At 47.0% G+C, this 19,764-nt stretch overlaps 1 protein-coding gene across 1 annotated transcript in view; it reads right to left on the bottom strand.

Moving 5' to 3' along the window:
- LOC115092478 (interleukin-1 receptor-like 1) overlaps positions 1-19,764 on the bottom strand; it is a 129,345-nt gene that overhangs the window by 19,325 nt on the left and 90,256 nt on the right. Inside the window, exons 7-9 of the mRNA XM_029603320.1 lie at positions 11,812-11,877; positions 8,775-8,907; positions 8,546-8,691 (exon numbers count right to left, since the gene is read on the bottom strand). Coding sequence (XP_029459180.1) covers positions 8,546-8,691; positions 8,775-8,907; positions 11,812-11,877 — 345 coding nt within the window. The remainder of the gene's footprint in view (positions 1-8,545; positions 8,692-8,774; positions 8,908-11,811; positions 11,878-19,764) is intronic.

Genomic DNA, 19,764 nt, shown 5'->3' with positions numbered 1-19,764 from the left:
ATCAATAAGTCATCAAGATACACGTTGACGTAGGAGTGGAGCATGTCCTGGAAGACCTCATTCATAAGATATTGGAACACAGCTGGAGTGTTACAAAGACCAAAGGGCATCACTAAGTACTCATAGTGGCCGTCTCTTGGCGGTCTTCCATTCGTCACCTGGCTTTATGTGCACAAGAATATAGGCCCTTGGAGGTTCAATTTAATGAAAGGTTTGGCCCCCTGTAGATGGTCCAGAAGTTCGGGAATGAGCAGCAGTGGGTACCACTCTCTCCTACTGATGGCGTTCAGCCCACGGTAGTCAATACAGGGCCACAACGACCCATCCTTTTTTGCCACGAAAAAAAAGCCAGCTCCTGCTGGGGACACAGACGCCCTGATGAATCCCCTGTCAAGGTTCTCCTGAATGTACTTGGACATGATAGGGGGTATACTCGTCCCCAAGGGGGCATGGTACCTGGAAGGAGGTCGATTGCACAGTCAAAGGGGTGATGTTCGGGGAGTTTCTCTGCCTTCTCCTTGGAAACAACATCCACAAAATCAGCGTACTGCGGAGGTAAGGTAAGTGGGGTAGTAGCTATGAGAAGAGCAGGGTGAGACACCTCTTGGAGGCAGGAAACATGGCACTGTGAGCCCCATGAGGCTATTTGCAGCATCTGCCAGTCAATGTGAGGGGAGTGTTTCTGGAGCCAGGGAAGGCCCAAGACTACCGGGTAGATCATCTTTTCCAGGATGAAGAAGGTGAGCTCTAGAGATGTGAATCGTGTCCTCGATCGTCTTAACGATCGATTTTGGCTGGGAGGGGAAGGGAATCGTATTGTTGCCGTTTGGGTGTTTAAAATATCGTGAAAATCATTAAAATCGTGAGCCAGCACACTAAAACCCCTAAAACCCACCCCCGACCCTTTAAATTAAATCCCCCACCCCAAATGCCTTAATACTTCATCAACTTTGGGAGGGAAGTACTTACTTGCCCTAAACCAATGGCAGGAAAACCGGCACACTAAAACCCCCTAAAACCCACCCCCGACCCTTTAAATTAAATCCCCCACCCTCCCGAACCCCCCCCCCCAATGCCTTAAATTACCTGGGGGTCCAGCGGCGGTCCGGAACGGGCTCCTGCAATTGAATTGTGTTGTCTTCAGCCGGCGCCATTTTGCAAAATGGCGGCCGCAAAATGGCGGCGGCCATAGACCAACACGATTCGACTGCAGGAGGTCGTTCCGGACCCCCGCTGGACTTTTGGCAAGTCTCCACAAGACTTGCCAAAAGTCCAGCGGGGGTCCGGAACGACCTCCTGCAGTCGAATCGTGTTGGTCTATGGCCGCCGCCATTTTGCGGCAGCCATTTTGCAAAATGGCGCCGGCTGAAGACAACACAATTCAATTGCAGGAGCCTGTTCCGGACCGCCGCTGGACCCCCAGGTAATTTAAGGCATTTGGGGGGGGGTTCGGGGGGGGATTTAATTTAAAGGGTCGGGGTGGGTTTTAGGGGGTTTTAGTGTGCCGGTTTTCCTGCCATTGGTTTAGGGCAAATAAGTAAGTTCCTGCCCTCCCCCTTCCCCCGATTTACGATTTTTTAACGATAAATCGGGGGAATTGGTATTGTATCGTGGCCCTAACGATTTTTGATGATTTAAAATATATCGGACGATATTTTAAATCGTCAAAAAACGATTCACATCCCTAGTGAGCTCCTCTTCGTGAAGAACCCTGGTGTGGAGTCTCACCGGAGTGGTGATGCAGCTGATCTTCCCAGGAAGAAAGTTTCCGCGGATGGAAGAAATAGTCAATGGTGGTTCTCTGAGTAGTGTGGGCAGATCCAGATGTGTGACGAGATCCGCCAAGATAAAATTCCCTCCAGTGCCAGAATCAATCAGGGCTTGGGTAGTGAAGTCCCCATGGGTGTGACGGAAGGTCACCGGTACAATACATTGGGGAGCAGACTTGATGCAGCCCAGAGTCATCACCCCACTGACTCCTAGGCTTTGGTGTTTCCCGGCCTCTTGGGGCACTGGGCCAACAAGTGGCTTTTACCAGCACAGTACAGGCAAAGGCCAAAGGTGCGCTGTCGCAGCTTCTCTTTGGGGTCAAACGGCTCCACCCCAGCTGCATGGATTCCTCCATGAGAGGTGTCTTGGGTGAAACCGTGATAGGTGGCGTTATGGACCGCGAAAAGGACGGGGCTAGCTCCACTTGCCTGCGGGAGGGGCGCAATTCTTGGAGGCGTTGCTGCAGTCTTCAGTTGACCCAACCAGCAAGATCAATCAGAGCCTCCAAATCTGGGAGGTCCCAGGCAGTCAGCTCGTCTTTAATTCTGGAAGACAGCCCTTCCAGAAAGATACTCCAGAGGCTGTCCTCACGCCATCCCAGCTCAGATGCTAGGGTGCGGAACTCTACCGCATACTATGGCAGGGGGCGTGACCTCTGTCGCAAAAGCAGAAGCTTGGGAGTGGCTGTAGACTGTCTTCCAGGCTCATCAAAGACCTGCTTGAACACTAGAAAGAAGTGTGGGAGGTTCTGGAGCAAGGAGTCGCCTTGTTCCAAGAGGGGGGAAACCCACTCAAGCGCCTTGCCATCCAGGAGCGACAGAATAAAAGTTGTTTTGATTCCTTCATTGGCGAACTGGACCAGTTGTAAGGAAAAGTGCATGAAGCAGTGATTTAAGAAGCCACAACACTTTGGGGATCTCCTGAGTAGCAGGGTGGCACCGGCAGATGGAGGTTCGCTGCGGGAGCCGTGGGTACAGGAAATGCAGCCAGCTGGGGACTGGAATATGGGGTGGAATCCAGTCAATTCGCCAAGCATTCCACGGTGACAGCTAGCACATCCAAACACTGCTGTTGCTGCTACAGTCGCTGGGCTAGGCCAGGAATGGCCTGTAGACCAGACAGGTCCGCTGGGTCTATGGCCTCAGGAATCTCTTAGAAAGTGGACCCTTGAGCTGGGACGAGGTTGTTGCTACCTCCAAGGGGCAGCCCCTGGAGGTCCTTGTTGTCGGTGCAGTGGTACTGAAGAAGAAGACCCAACAGGAGCTTCACCTATACCAGCCCTCGTTCCCCGCAGGTTGAGCCCTTGGGTACCGGAGCCAGCAGGCGCGGGTCTTCCCAGGCGTGGAACCAATAGGCAAAGAGAGGTGGCATCAGAGGAGTCCAGGTGTAGAGGCTGACGGCAGTCAAGCAGTGAAGTTCCAGGCAAGGAGTCAGGGCAGGTGGAGTTCAAGCAGCATCAAGAACCAGGCAAGAAGTCATGGCAGGTGGAGTTTAAGCAGTGTCAAGTACCAGGCAAGGAGTCAGAACCGAGAAAGCAATCCAGGGGGCGAGGAACAAGGCAGGAACCAGAGGCTAGGAACAGAAACACTGGAACTGGGGATCAGGAATGAAGCAAGGCAGAGTCAGGAATGCAGGAAACAGGAACGCAAACAACTCACACTCTTCAGGAGAGCAGGACCCATTGCTGAGGTGAATTGGGAGCAGAGAACAATGTTTAAATCCACCTAGCCCGACGTCATCTGCCCGGGCCGTGGGGAACTTTCCCACTGTTGGCCCTTTAAATCCTGTGACTCGGCGCGTATGTGTGCCTAGGGGGACACCCACAAGGAGCTGGAGTCGGCGGCTTTCAGGACGCCGCAAGAGAAGGCCGCGGGCGGAGTCTGTGGCCGGGAGTGGCAGCCGAGCCGGGCCTTCGGTTGGTGCAGGTGAGGGGACCCGATCGTGAGCCCGCGCAGCCAGGGTTCCTAACACGGGCTATATGAAAATTTCCTCCTTCGTGTATTATCCCTCCATTTTAGGGAAGCGCAAGTAAAATCATTGCCCCCATCAATTGCTCTGGACATCTCTCCCAAACTTTTGATTGGCTAAACATTCCATCATAAAAGGGCAGTTCATTTTGACCAAAACAAACTTGTCACAACTTCCCATGGCCTGCAATGTTTCGACAATGCTAATGAATAAAAAGATCTTTCACAATACTACCTGAACAATATATCTTACCAACTAATGTTGTTGCCTTACTTAAACGTTTTACCAACATCTAAATTTGTTGTGAGAATGGGTGGTAGTTTCATAGATTTTATAAGGTACTCTCCATGATGCCTCCTTTAATTTAATCATTAACTACCCTCCAACCTCCATTTTTTATTCAAACAAATCTTTTAAAATTTTAAGTTTGGCTCCAACACTAGACCATTACTTATAACTTGTGACTTATTTTTCCTTTTCTTTTTTAATTTTTCCGTGTGCGCACATCTCTTAGGGGCAGATTTTAAATGCCCTGCGCGCGTAAATCCAGCCGGATTTACGCGCGCAGGGCCCTCGCTCGCCGGCGCACACAGAGTCCCGGAACGAGCGTAAGTCCCGGGGCTTCGTAAAAGGGGCGGGGAGGGGGCATGTCGGAGGCATTCCCGAAATGACACGGCGTTTCAGGGGCGGGCCCGGGGGTGTGGCACTGGCCTGGGGGCGTGGTCGAGGCCTCCGGACCAGCCCCCGGGTCGGGTGACGGCGCGCCAGCAGTCCGCTGGCGCGTGCAGATTTACGTCTGCTTTTAGCAGGCGTAAATCTGCCAACAAAGTTAAAGGGGGGTTTAGATAGGGACGGGGGGGGGGGTGGGTTAGGTAGGGGAAGGGAGGGGAAGGTGGGGGGAGGGCGAAGGAAAGTTCCCTCCGAGGACGCTCCGAAATCGGAGCGGCCTCGGAGGGAACAGGCAGCGCGCACTGGGCTCGGCGCGCGTAGGTTGCACAAATGTGCACCCCCTTGCGCGCGCCAACCCCGGATTTTATAATTTTTATAAATCTGCGCGGCTATGCGATCGCGCAAATTTTTCAAATCTACCCCTTAATTTTTATCACAGTCAGTGTAGCCTAAACAATTGCTTATGTTGTTTTGGCTTTAAATGTTAACTTTCGCTTTGAAAGTCCCCGATAATTACAAATGCTCTTCAGCACAATCCCCAATGGTAATGTTGCAATATTCCTGATGGTAACAATGTTCTTCAACACTATCCCCGATGGTAGGGTTACAATGTTAGTTGCTAAGATATATTGTTCAGGTAGTATTGTGAGAGATATTAAGTTTAACCTGGATGAATCAGCTCTATAATATATAGTAATGAATAAAAAGAAGCAAATTATACCTGCAAATTCTGAATACATGTGCTTTTTTTTTTCAGTAATGTTCATTCAAAAGCAGCAGATTCAGTTTAACCTTTAATTTCACCACAAACTTTTTCTGATCACCTGCAGGACCTTTAATATGTAGAAACCAAATATTCAAACACACAGCCAATGCAATACCATGCGCTGGCCGCAGCGCACAGATTAACATGCGACTGGATGCGCATTTTGGACACGCGTCCATAACCCCCAATGCAAAATGGGGGTTAGCGCATCCGAAGCGAGTGTCCAATAAAGCACGTAGCTAATAGCACTCATCACATGTAAATCCATGCTGATGAGGGTATTAGCTATCCCCCCCCCCCCCCCCCGATGCAAAAAAATAATAATAATGTGCACATTTTTACCCACAAAAAATGAACGGCTTCTCAGGACAGGTGTAAGTTTGAGGAGCCCAAAATGTTGACGGAAAAGCAGAAAATACTAGGGATGTGAATCGTTTTTTGATGATTTAAAATATCGTCAGATATATTTTAAATCGTCAAAAATCGTTAGAGGCGATATTTAATAGGAATTCCCCCGATTTATCGTCAAAAATCGTAAATCGGGGAAAGGGGGAGGGGAAGGGGGAGGGCGGGAAAACCGGCACACTAAAACATCCCTAAAACCCACCCCGACCCGTTAAAATAAATCCCCCACCCTCCCGAACCCCCCAAAATATCTTAAATTACCTGGGGTCCAGTGGGGGGGGGGGTCCCGTTGTGATCTTCCACTCTTGGGCGTCGGGCGCGTTGATAGAAAATGGCGCCGGCGCTACCTCTGCCCTGTCATATGACAGGGCAAAGGTAGCGCCGGCGCCATTTTCCCGACGTCACGAGCATAGGAGATCGCTCCTGGACCCCCGCTGGACCCCCAGGGACTTTTGGCCAGCTTGGGGGGGCCTCCTGACCCCCACAAGACTTGCCAAAAGTCCAGCGGGGGTCCGGGAACGACCTCCTGTACTCGAATCGTGTTGCCGTACGGCTGGCGCCATTTTGCTGTACGGCAATATGGCCGGCCATTTTAAGCAAAATGGCGCCGGCCGTATGGCAACACGATTCGAGTGCAGGAGGTCGTTCCCGGACCCCCGCTGGACTTTTAGCAAGTCTTGTGGGGGTCAGGAGGCCCCCCCAAGCTGGCCAAAAGTCCCTGGGGGTCCAGCGGGAGTCCGGGAGCGATCTCCTATGCTCGTGACGTCGGGAAACAGGAATCAAAATGGCGCCGGCGCCATTTTCTATCAACGCGCCCGACGCCTGAGCGTGGAAGATCATAACGGGACCCCCCCCACCCACTGGACCCCAGGTAATTTAAGACATTTTGGGGGGGTTCGGGAGGGTGGGGGATTTATTTTAAAGGGTCGGGGTGGGTTTTAGGGATGTTTTAGTGTGCCGGTTTTCCCGCCCTCCCCCGATTTATGATTTACATGATATTTAAAAACACAAAACTGCGACGATCCGATTCCCTCCCCCCCCCCCAGCCGAAATCGATCGTTAAGACGATCGATCACACGATACACATCTCTAGAAAATACTGCTTTTCTTTACTTCCTCCAACTTACTATCGTGGCAATATTCAGTCGAAGGAACAGGAAAAGGAAGAGAACGTTTAAAAAAAAAACTTTTTTTTTTTTTTTTAAGAGTGCCAGCGATTAGGTTAGGAAAAGGGCTGCTGGTAGAACTGAGCATCTGTTTTCCTAACCCGCTGACAGCCACCTCTCCTGGGCATCTGCTGCCGAGGAGGTGCTAGGGGCGCACAATTTTGGGCAGCGCCCCCTTTTTACAGCAGCAGCCCATTTGCATATTGCATTGGGCCCCCACGAGAGGTCGGTCGGCACGCGTCAGGAGAGCGGGCGCTCATTTTTCGTGCATCCATATTGCATCGGCCTGAAAGACGGAACTGGAAAAGGTTCTATACTTTGAAACGCAATACAGCAGGGCTTTTTTTTTTTTGTGCCAGTATTGAGAACCTGCACCTTTTCTTCCGCCCGTGAATTGCCCTGTGGTACCTCCAAAAAAGCCTGCATCCGGTGCCCCCATCCACTCCCCCCTTCCCTCCTCTTCTGCGTGGAGAAGGGACTTGAGGAAGAGCAACTGCTGCCCCGGCAGGGTTGTGGGGGAAGAGAAGAAGACTGATGAGGGCCATAGGGAAAGAGAAAGAGGAGATCTGGCCTGCCTGCTAGGAGGAGGGAGCTGAGAGACAGATCCCCAGGAGAGAAAAAGTAAAGTTGTATGATGGGGTGGGAAATGTTATTATGTTAGGGCCGCCAACGCCCATCCCCCCCCCCCCCCCCAATAATCATTCTTTTGCATGTGTATATGTGTGTGTGGGGGGGGGGGGGGGCGGGTCTTATCGTATGACCACCAAGCCCCCATTATTGTCCATTTATGTGTTAGGGGCAGGCCATATTTTGGAGCTGCTGAGTCCCCACTGTTGTTATGAGGGTGGTATGTTAGGTTCCAAATGTCCGAGATAACAAAAGGTAAGAAAAAAAAAGCCTTTTCTTTTTGGTTTAGTGATTCTAATAAGTCTACTTTGTTAATGGGAATGTACAGCAACTCTGATATCTTTGTACGTTGCAATGTACAGAAATGCATTTCTGTTTCTATTTTGCCAGTATTACACTGCACGGAGAGACTGGCTTCCTGGGGATCCCAGTTCAGATTTTGTTGGCATATTTCTATTTATAGTATGTGGTCACTTATTCTGTATTTGGCTAGGGTCTGCGTTTTGTCTGCGTGATCAAGATGAAGTGTTCTGCTAATGGTCTTCAGCCAGCTGCAGGGTCAGGGTCCCTAGGCGGTGGTCTCTTCCCATCCCATGCGCAAGAAAGGTTCTCCATGTGAGTACAGGCACCTTTTTCCAGAAAAAAAAAACAAACTGAAAAATATTGCTTAGGAATGTTCAAAAACATGGGTAGAGCATCTCATGAACCCAACATTTTTATTTATCGGCTCTTTGGGTTAGTGAAATAGCCTCACTGATACCTATAGTTATGATTGTCTCTAAGCACTATTTTTTGTTTCAATGTGTTAAATGTTTTCACTTCAGTACTGTGTCTGTGTGATTGCTATTTAGAGTGCTGCTACATCTATTGGGTCTCCTTATTATGTTTCGGTTTCTACATACAGAATTTGTCAATCTGGTTCTTCTCTGCCTTCTACTCCAAATTCATCTTTGACATAGGATGAGGGAGGGGCCTCAACATAAAAGCCAGTTTCTACTCTTGGCGATATGGTACCTTCAAAATGATTTTTATTTTATTTTTGAAGAAATCACTACAGGCTGCCACAGATCTTTCATCGGCTGAGATAATCATAAGAACATTTCTGGCAAATTGCAAATCTTAAGAAAAGCATATGGTGATATAACAAGGAAGAAGAAGAAGAAAATGATCCTACCTGGAAGTATTAAAGTAATTGTGCTTTCCTGCCATCCCATGGAATTTAGGGCAGTGCAAGTAAAATTTGAAGTTAAGTCTTCCTCTTTTATTTTCGTAATCATTAAGACAGAAACACTAACGAGTTCATTGTTAGGCTTCTGAAAACTACAAGGAAGGAGAAAAGCAGATAATTGTGATTGTAGTTTCCATTACAAATAGCTGTCACGTATCAGGGCAATCCACTCTACCTTTGTTCTCTTCCATGAAATCTCAAAGGATCTAATGCCGCTAGTTCATTTCCATTTACGACCCACCAGACAAAGCCTTCCACTCGATGGCCATATCCTAAAAAGGCCGAACAAGTAATATTTGTAGCAGAATCTAAAAAATGAAAGTATCGATTAGTTTATAAACGTTGTTTCATAGAAAGAAAACTAGAAAACAAGGGACTGTATCACTGATACTGATACTTTTGCTACTGAATCTGCTTTGGTATATGACAAAACAATAACCATTACTTCAAAAAAAAAAGCGCTCCAGTTTAATCTCAGACATGATTTAAATGTAATGGCATTTTGGGGCAGCTTCGCACAAGAGAAAAATGGCACTGCCGTCGACCACTGACTACCTTAGTTTTCTTCTTTCATGTTTACAATCAGTGTATGCTCTGAGACCGAGCTCTTTTTTGTGAAATGGGCAAGAAGACAATGAGGAGGAACAAGCCACTCAGGGAATAGGCCCCTCTTTACTTCTTTGTATCAACTAAAAGAATAGTTAGCACTGATGGCTATATGGTTATATTCACCCACATTCTTTCTCATTTAGAAGACAACTGGAAAAATAACACCACCTGTTAATAAAAACCTGATATTTGGGAGAATTCATTAAAAATATATTTGTCGCAGCCTGAAAAAAAAAAGATATTCAAAGTGAGCAAAAGAGGAACTGCCATGAGCACTCCGACTATTAATGTTCTCCACTCAATCTACAGATCGTCCACAAACATCTATTCACTCTAGAAACACAATCATGCCTTTATTTTGAATTAACTACTCTTGGCCAAGGCTGGGATGTCCGGAGAGGAGCATCAACACAGCTACCACTAGAACTTCCTACAGGAACACTTTTGACTTTTTTAGAAAGTCTCACATGGAAAGGGGATTGTATATGGTCACCTTTAGTATTGTCTGTTTAGGGGAATTTGACTTTAGGATTCTATGATTTTTCTTGAGCATTTTTATTTGCAATATAATTACTAAATAATATATTTTTTTTAAAAAATAGGATATAGTTTTTAAGGCTATAGTTTCTAGGGATGGATGATTGAGATGACTGAGATTTCTCTATGTTTGCATAAGAGAATTAGCACTACTCCCGGCTTGCTGACACCCTTATTGTTTGTCTAGCATTTTGCTATTATAATCCTTTGTTTGGAGTGTCTGTCTTTCTTGGCTACTAATTAGGGATGTGAATCGTTTTTGAACGATTAAAATTATCGTCAGATAATTTTAAAATCGTCCAAAATCGTTAGAGTGCATGATACAATACAAATGCCCACGATTTATCGTCAGGGGCATTTGTATTGTATCGTTAAATAGGGCACACCAAAAAAGCCCCTAAACCCACCCTGACCCTTTAAATCGACCCGACCCATCGCTATTTTTTTTTTTACGGAGGCCCGCGCCGCAAAAAAAAAAAAAACCCATCTGACCCTTTAAATCGACCCCCCCCCCCCCTCCCGACCCGACCCATCCCATCGCTAATTATTTTTTTACGGAGGCCCGCGCCGCAAAAAAAAACAAAAAAACCCATCCGACCCCTTAAATCGACCCCCCCCCCTCCCGACCCGACCCGACCCATCGCTATTTTTTTTTTACGGAAGCCCGCGCCGCAAGAAAAAAAAACCCATCCAACCCTTTAAATCGACCCCCCCAAAACCTTTTAAAGTTACCTGGTGGTCCAGGGGGTCCTCGGGGGGCCTCGGGGAGAGGAGAGAGCCAGGGGGGCCTCGGGGAAAGATTTCCCAGGCATCAGCTGTTCTAAAAAAAAAAAAAAATGGCGCCGATGCCCCTTTGCCCTTACCATGTGACAGGGTATCCGTGCCATTGGCCAGCCCCTGTCACATGGTAGGAGAACTGGATGTCTGGCACCATCTTTACTCATCAGCCCATATTATACTATGGGCTGATGGCCGGCGCCATGTTTAAAGATGGTGCCGGCTATCTTTACTTATCAGCCCATATTATACTATGGGCTGATGAGTAAAGATGGCGACGGCCATCCAGTGCTCCTACCATGTGACAGGAGCTGGCCAATGGCACGGATACCCTGTCACATGGTAAGGGCAAAGGGGCATCGGCGCCATTTTTTTTTTTTTTTAGAACAGGTGATGCCTGGGAAATCTTTCCCCGAGGCCCCCCTGGATCTCTCCTCTCCCCGAGGCCCCCCTGGATCTCTCCCCGAGGTCTCCCGAGGCCCCCCTGGACCATCTAGGTAACTTTAAAAGGTTTTGGGGGGGTCGGGAGGGGGGGTCGATTTAAAGGGTCGGATGGTTTTGTTTTTTTTTTTTGCGGCGCGGGCCTCCGTAAAAAAAAAATAGCGATGGGTCGGGTCGGGTCGGGAGGGGGGGGGGTTGATTTAAATGGTCGGATGGGTTTTTTTGGTTTTTTTTGCGGCGCGGGCCTCCGTAAAAAAATAATTAGCGATGGGTCAGGTCGGGAGGTCGATTTAAAGGGTCGGATGTGTTTTTTTTTTTTTTTTTTTTTTGCGGTGCGGGCCTCCTAAAAAAATGTGAATTGGAATCGGAAACGATTCCAATTCAAATATCTTAACGATCAGATTCGAGCCCCCCCGCAGCCGAATCTGATCGTTAAGACGATCTGGCACACGATTCACATCTCTACTACTAATCATATGGAAAAGTTACAAAAAATTCAGCACATGCATTTCTGCCAGAAATAGCTAGACTTAAAACAGAAAAAAAGAATAGCCTGTATAAAAATAACATGTACTGCCTGGTTTAAGAAATATTCTCTGCAACTTTGCTCCATAGAGCAATGAATTCACAACAACACAGTTTATTAGTGCAAGGTTCTATTAAATGCAGTTTATACAGAAATCCGATATATTGCCTGGTTCTAAGAGCAATTGTTAAACTTAAAAAAAAAATAAGGCCACAGAAAATGTTTGCCAGTAAACTCTAAATCTGCTTCACAAAGGCTTTTCTACTATTGTGTGTCTATGGAATTCAGCCTTGATGAATCAGGCTCTAAAATCTCCACTTACCAAGTTGCACTTCCATTGTCCCATTTCTGGGACTTTCAATCATAGGAAATTTTGTAGCAGTATGTTCTAAAAGCAAAATATAGGAAAAAACACAAACCCAGTGAATGAAATTATGAGGGTATGGAAAAACAATCATCATACATGTCTCAGGAATCCACACACACCCAGAGACACAGGGGTGAGAAGCCTGGTCAAATAGGTTATAGAATAACCTGCAAGATTTTCTGTAAAAGAACTACTGCGGTCATTGTAAAACCTAACAGAGAGTGATGAAAATTCATTCAATTATTCTAAGTCTGTGGGATATATTACAGTGGTCTAAACTGGATTTTACCACAGCCATGGCATTTATTTTAAAGAAAAATAATTTGTGGAAAACATCTGTGGATTGTGGAATTGTGGAATATTTTGAAATCAAACTGGGCATAAATGTACCCGATTAATTTTTACAGCAAGGAAATAGCTGAGTTTCTTACCTGTAACAGGTATTCTCCTAGGACAGCAGGATGTTAGTCCTCACATATGGTTGACATAATCAGATGAAGCCTGGCACACTGAGCATGACCAGCATGCTACCATCCACACATCCATGTGGGGTCCCTCTTGAGTCTTGTAATATAGAATTATGAAAAAATAAAAAAAACTGAAGAGAAACCCAACTCTGCGAGGAGGTGGGCGGGTTTCTTGAGGACTAACATCCTGCTGTCCTAAGAGAACAGCTGTTTCAGGTAAGCAACTCTGCTTTCTCCTAAGACAAGCAGGATGATAGTCCTCAACACACATGGGTGAATATGTAGTTATAGGCTGCTCCCAAACTTTTGTAAACCCACAGGCACTTAATCGGATGCCAACGGGCACAACTTTTCTGGTGCTGTGGAAAACAGAGGGAGACAGCCTGAACCCAAAAAAGGGCCTAGGTAGGAAGAGTTGTGTTCCATAGCTGAAAGAGATTCCAAAGGACAGACTGGCCGAAACTGCTGTCGTGTCGGCCATCTCTGTCCAAACAGTAATGGGCAGAGAACATGTAGAGCCTTGCAGTAATGGGCAGAGAACGTCACAGCCTTGCAGATCTCGGCCACAGGGACCACTCACAAGTTGGCCGCTGAAGCCGCCATGGCCTGGACGGAGTGAGCCATGACGTGACCTCCAAGCTGCTCGCCTGTGTATAGCAGAAGAAAATATAATCTGCTAACCAGTTTGACAGTAAACACAACTCCCAATCTATTTTTGTTGAAAGAGATGAAGAGCTGCATGGAGTGTCTGTGGCCTGCTGTCCACTCGAGATAGAAAGCTAAGGTCCTCTTGCCATCCAAGCTGTGCAGAGCCTGTTCACCCTGATGTGAATGGGACCTGGGAAAAAAGGTGGGCAGAACAATTGACTGGTTAAGATGGAAATTGGTCACTAGGGATGTGCATTCGTTTGAGATGAAATAGTAAATATGGATGATATTTCCTATTTTGTCGCGTTTCGGGGGGTCCCAGAAAATGATAGGAAAACCCACGAAAAGATAGGAAAACCCCCACCTGCCAGACCCCCCCCAAAAAAAAAAAAACGCCTAAAGTCCCTGGTGGTCCAGCGGGGGTCCCGGGAGCGATCTCCCCTTCTCAGGCCATCGGCTGCCACTAATCAAAATGGCACCGATGGCCCTTTGCCCTTACCATGTGACAGGGGCTATCAGTGTCATTGGCTGGTCCCTGGTAGGAGCAATGGATGGCCCGTGCCATTTTTTAAGATGGTGCCAGCCATCCATTGCTCCTACCATGTGACAGAGGCCGGCCAATGGCACCAATAGCCCCTGTCATATGGTAAGGGAAAGGGCCACGGGCGCCATTTGGTTTACTGGCAGCCAACAGCCCAAGAGCAGGAGATCGCTCCCGGGACCCCCGCTGAACCACCAGGGACTAGACAAGTTTTGGGGGGTCAGGAGGGTGGGGGATTGTAATTAATTAAATCTGAAGGGTTGGGGTGGGTTTTTTTTCGGTTCAGGACAGCCGAAAAAAAATCGTCCCGAACCGCGGGAAACAAAATTTCCCACGACGGGCCGATAACTAAGGCTGAACCAAAAGGTTTGGCCAAATCACATTTCTATTGGTCACCACCTTAGGCAGGAATTTAGGGTAAGAACATAAGAAAATAAGAAAATGCCATACTGGGTCAGACCAAGGGTCCATCAAGCCCAGCATCCTGTTTCCAAGTGGCCAATCCAGGCCATAAGAACCTGGCAAGTACTCAAAAACTAAGTCTATTCCATGTTACCATTGCTAATGGCAGCAGCTATTCTCTAAGTGAACTTAATAGCAGGTAATGGTCTTCTCCTCCAAGAACTTATCCAATCCTTTTTTAAACACAGCTATACTAACTGCAGGGTAGGTATGGAGGACCAACCTGTCATGAAAGAACTTCGAGTAGGGTGGATACGTCACCAATGCCTGAATCTCGTGCCCCTGCGTTCTGAAGTAACTGCAACCAGGAAAATGACCTTCCAGGTCAGATACTATATATCACAGGAGTGCAGTGGCTCGAAAGAATCTTCCATGAGCCGAACCAACACCACGTTGAGGTCCCAGGACACAACAGGAGGCTGCAGGGGAGGCTTCAGCTGAAGCAAACACCGCATGAAACTCCCACAATGGGTTGCACAGAGTTGGACAAACCATCAACACCCTGGTGGTAGGCCCTGATGGCACTCAGGTGTACTTTGACTGAGTCGGCCTTCAGACCATCATCCGACAGGTGTAGCAAGTAGTCAAGCAACCTCAGAGTGGGACAAGAGAATAGATCTAAGCTGTGGCTCTCACTCTTCCACTTCAGGCTATAAGACTTCCTGGTGGAAGGCTTTCTGGAAGCTACCAGTACCCGAGATATGCTGTCAGAGAGGTCAAACAGCTGCAGAACTAGCCTTTCAACATCCAGGCCATCAGAGACAATGCCATGTGGTTGGGATGGTGCAGCCTGCCCTAATCCTATGTGATCAGGTCAGGGAAGGTCCCTAGACCAATCAGCTCTCTGACCAAGAGATCCCACAGGAATGAGAACCAGACTTGCCTCAACCAACAAGGGGCAATGAGATAACTCCTGAACCTGCTTCAAGAGGTTCGGAGTGTACTGGGTGATGTACAACTGGTAGGAAGCAATACAGGTGATCAACATAGCGACCTGGTACACCTTCCTACCTAGGGCATTCAATGCCCTATGCTCCCAACCCAGAGGTGCAGAAGCATGGGTACGGGACCACTTGGCCTTCTTGAGGGCAGACTCTCCCACTACTGATTGACGTGGGAGCTGACACCTCTCAAATCCTAAGGCCTGTTGTACCAAATAGACCGCATCCGCCTTCTGATTCATCAGAGGAATCGAGAGGGGATGCTTCTCATCTGGAGGGGACAGGTCCGAGGAAAGATCCCCTGAGCCAGAGGAAGACTCTAATGCATTATCCCCCCATGGATCATATAGGGCATCTCTTTATTAAAGTCCCCTAGGGACCTGCATGGAGGGCCCCTGAATAAGCCTCTCTGTTTTGGCACTAAAGGTACCAAGGGCACTGAGGGGACCAAGGCCCATGAGGGACCAAGGACCAGGCAGTACTGGGCAAGGTCCCAAGTCCCCTGACGGTGTCAAGGGCCAGAATGAATCATCGTCCTTAGAGGAATCCAAAATGAAAATCACCCCAGAGGCCGGTGGGGCATCAAGGGACCCACGGGCACTGGCAGCTACTATATTGGCGAGATGGCCAACAGGATATCGAGGCACTCCAGCAGTGGTGCCAACATCGCAAGTACCTGCTCTGACACCGGTGGAGCTGGAGCCTCGATGCCATGAAGGGCTTTGAGCACTGTCAGTTGCAGCCTGTGGTTCAGCTCCACCTGAAAATCCAATGACAGGAGAGATGGAGGAGGAGGCAGTGTCACCAGAACTGCCTTGGAGCCTGACACTGGTATCAGTGGGGAATGCCTGGGACTCCTGGGTTCAATGGAGGTCGATACCTTCTCTCCATGGGGTGGCTTCGGGGGTATCATGCCAGTTGCTGGTGCAGACCTAAGCCTGGTGCTGTGCGATGATGGCAACTGGTGGCAATGCTTCCAGGAATTCCCTCGGTGCTCAGCCCGGTCTTTCCCCAGCGCCGAGGGTGGAGATGATCCTGATGTCCTAGAGTGTGATGACACCATCGTCAGCCTATCCCTGGCCCCTCTCTACTGAGAGGGACCTGTCAAAGGAGTGGACACAGAGGAGACCTGTGTCCATGGGCTCCTCGTGGCCCTTGGGCTTTGATGCACTCAACACCGGAGTCGAAGGGTCAGACATGTTGGTCCCAAAAACCTTCTCCATCTTAACCAGACAGGCACAACTACTCGAGGGTCATTTGATCACAAAAAATGACACCCCCAGACATCATGAGATGCCCCCAGGCATAGGATACTGACCTCATGCAGATCTGTGATAGACATGGTCCACAGGCACTGGGGGCATCAGCGAAAACCTGATAACACCATAAAAAAGCTGGCGAGCGGTCAATGACCGGTGGCCACCGAAAAGCGACACTGCCAGGAATCAACCGCACAGAATGAGAAAAACTTACCACACTGCCCTATCTAGGCACCGACTGAGGAGAAGAGGGACCCGGCACAGACAAGTCGAAAAATGACTGGGAAAAACTGCAAAAGCTCTGAAGTGAGAGTAGAGCTCCACAACCGTGAGGCGAAAGCTGTGCGGAAAAGAGGAGACTGAAGAGGGACCTCTCGTGGATGCATGGACAGTGGCATGCTGGGCATGCTCAGTGTGCCAGTCAAGGTTTCCAGCAACTTTGACAAGTTTTCTGTGCCGGAGTCCATCTGATGATGTCACCCATGTGTGAGGATGATGTCACCCATTCTGCTTGTCCTAGGAGAACCATGCATTACTACAACCTATTGGGTGAATTTTAAAAGTCAGGTGAGTGCCAAAACTGGAAGATATGCAAGTATGTATGGCCAGTGCACGCCAAGTTAATTTTAAAAACCGCCTGTGAACACCCACAAGCCCAAAAAAGGATGGTGTATGGGCGTGGTCTGGAAGGGGCAAAGGCGGAATGCGGACCTCCCGGGACTTTAACATGAAATGTGTTCGTAAGTATTTATACACACAAGCGCACGTCGGAGTCCCCTGCTCTGATTGGTTTCAAAATATTCCACAGATGGCAACTAAGTAAAAAAATAAATAAAACTAGTTTATTCAGCAGGGTTTTAAGGGTTCAGACTAACAGGGGGAAAGGGAAGCTAATAACCTAGGGTGTGTGGAAGGCCTATTTTTTAACTAGGCAAACTGGGAATGAACTGGGAAAACTAGTAATGGTGTAAAGGTGCATTTCTATTAATGCACCCCCCCCCCACTTACGTGATAGAGGTGCCATTTGTGCGCACATGTGCATGTCCATAAAAAACTGTGCGCACATGTATGTGCGATCAGCCTCTTTTATACACTTTGCATATATACATGCATATGTTCTAAAATGGCCAAGTCTCTGGACATGTGCCAGCATACTCGTGTACATGTGTGCTCATGTGCTGGTATTTTGAAGCTTACAGTCCTGTGTTGGAATCACTGTCAAAGGAATCTTTTCTTCTATATACTGTTTTCAGTTTGCATTTGTAGCCCCAATCGCAATCCAAAACCCTGAAAAAATCTCAGACAGATGAGGCATATGGAACCAACTCCCTTCTACTTTGAGAATTCTGCTCTGGTTCATTGAAATATCCCAGAAGTCTAGTCTTGTGCTCCAAATCATATCTCCCTGATCCTAAGGCCCTGGGAACCCTATGCTTGGCTCCACCATTCAGGACAGGGGATAGGAAGGAAGAAACTCTCTCTTGGAAAAAGAGAACCCAAAATAATCATGAGACAAGAGGACTCGTGCGTTTTGTTAAACCACTAACTTCAGAAAGATACCTCCTACTAGGAAGTACACCACTAAAGTCCTACTTCCTATGACCTCATCTACAATATCTCTAGAAACATGCAAGTCAACAGTAAAGAACACTTTGGTGACACCATTTACATGTGTTTGGAGTTTGCCCCATGACTGTATTTTACATTGCAAACTGGTTTTTATTTTTTTTCTATGTTTGATTTATTGCCAGTTAGGCTGTTTTTGTTTGTCTCACTGGACAGATTAAAAAGAAATTACCCTGAAAAATAGAACTTTGCCTATACTGTTGCTCCATGGCCCTCTACAAGTCTTCCACATGTGTTGTTTTCATGAGAATTCTCAAAATTTCTCCATTTCCCCTTTTCTTTTAGGGGTACACAATTAGGGGGCAGGTTCCTGATTACTGCACCAGTCTATGCCTCTTCTTAGGAAGAGCCCAAGTGCCCTGTGCCCATATAACTACACAAATATGGAGAGGACATCTTTGGAAGTATCAACCAAGTTAGCTTTAAAAATAATTGTAAAATATTGCTGTAATTATATTGTATATTTTTATGGATATGTATGGAAAATAATTGTGGCTCTGTTTGTTCATTTGACTCGGTGATTTGTTTGATTTTGTTCGGGGCCAAAAATGTATTCATTTTTTCATTTCATTCATTCATTCATTCATTGAAGTCAAATGGAGAAGCAATGTATAGTATGTTGGGCTCCAAAATTGGGGTTTTCTATTCAAGTTTGGTGAAAGTTGTAAGCAGACATCAGCAGTAGAAAGAAGAGTAATCCAACACATCAAGAGTGGGGCAAAGTGGCATCAAGAGTGACATGAATAACTTAAGGCACCATCACAGGGCAAAGCAGCCCAAACAGAGACATTAACACCCCAATGTACTGTGAGAGGAGCAAACCAGCACCAGCAATGGAAAGAGCACCCCAAGGTTCCAAAAGAGGGGCAAAGGGCATCAACAATAATGGCATAAAGATTCCAATCCATCAAAAAAGGAGCAAAGCAGCATCAACAGTGGTGTGAATACCCCAAGTCATGCCAAGATCATGAGTGGGCAGAGTAGCCCAAACAGGGGCAGGAAAACTCAAGGTATTGTGAAAGGGGCAAAGCAACACCAGAAGTGGCTGGTAATCCAGATTAATCATTTTGCCAAAGGTCCATGGAAGCAAAAACACCTGAAGGCATTGTGAAAAGGAGAAAATCATTATGAACAGTTAACAATAGCCAGAGTTAACATTGGAGGTGATCCATAGATTCCTTACAACATTAGTTGTGGGGTAAAGAGAGCGCTTGGGTTGGGCAGGAGGGGACAGAGTGCTATCATAAAGAGATTACTGGGTTTGGACTGTGAGGGCAGAGTGCGCAGGGGTGAAGAGAATAATGGGGTCAGCTGGGTGAAAGAGGAGGGAAAGAGTGCTTGGGAAGGACCAACTCCTTCTCAATCAATGGTGGAAGGAGCTAGGGGTCTGATTGATTTTCCCATTGCTGTGATTTTTCTTTTACTTTTAGTGGGGGACAGGGTTCCAATTCCTAGAATGCCAATCTCATATATTCAACTAATATATGCAACTAAAAGAGCTAGCATTTATTAAATATTTCTTATTTGCATTTTTCATAAATAGTAGTCCGAGGAAAATTACAAATAGTGTTCACATACTTCACATCATCCTAACACCCAAAGGAACTAACAACCAAATCCACAAAATAACTTGTCTCCAAACAGCACCAAACAAACCCTCCTCACTCAAAATTGACTCTTATGGACTATAAATGATTCATCTTTTGTTTTATAAGCATCCTGTTATACCTTTTTTCACAATTGTTAAGAAATTTACAATTTGTATCTTGTAAACCGTTGTGATGGCTTCACCGAATGATGGTATATAAAACTCAACAAATAAATGAATAAACATACATAATATAATTACAGTATAAAACTAAAAATCTAAAAAATAAGTAGCTATTACATAAGAGCTAGCAACCGAACAGAAAATTACCCAAGAAAGCTATTCTGAACTATAAACAAGCCCATGTGGTCTTGTT

This window comes from Rhinatrema bivittatum, chromosome 5, assembly GCF_901001135.1.
Source record: "Rhinatrema bivittatum chromosome 5, aRhiBiv1.1, whole genome shotgun sequence".
Classification (NCBI taxonomy): domain Eukaryota; kingdom Metazoa; phylum Chordata; class Amphibia; order Gymnophiona; family Rhinatrematidae; genus Rhinatrema; species Rhinatrema bivittatum.
This window is presented reverse-complemented; position numbering and strand designations above follow the sequence as displayed.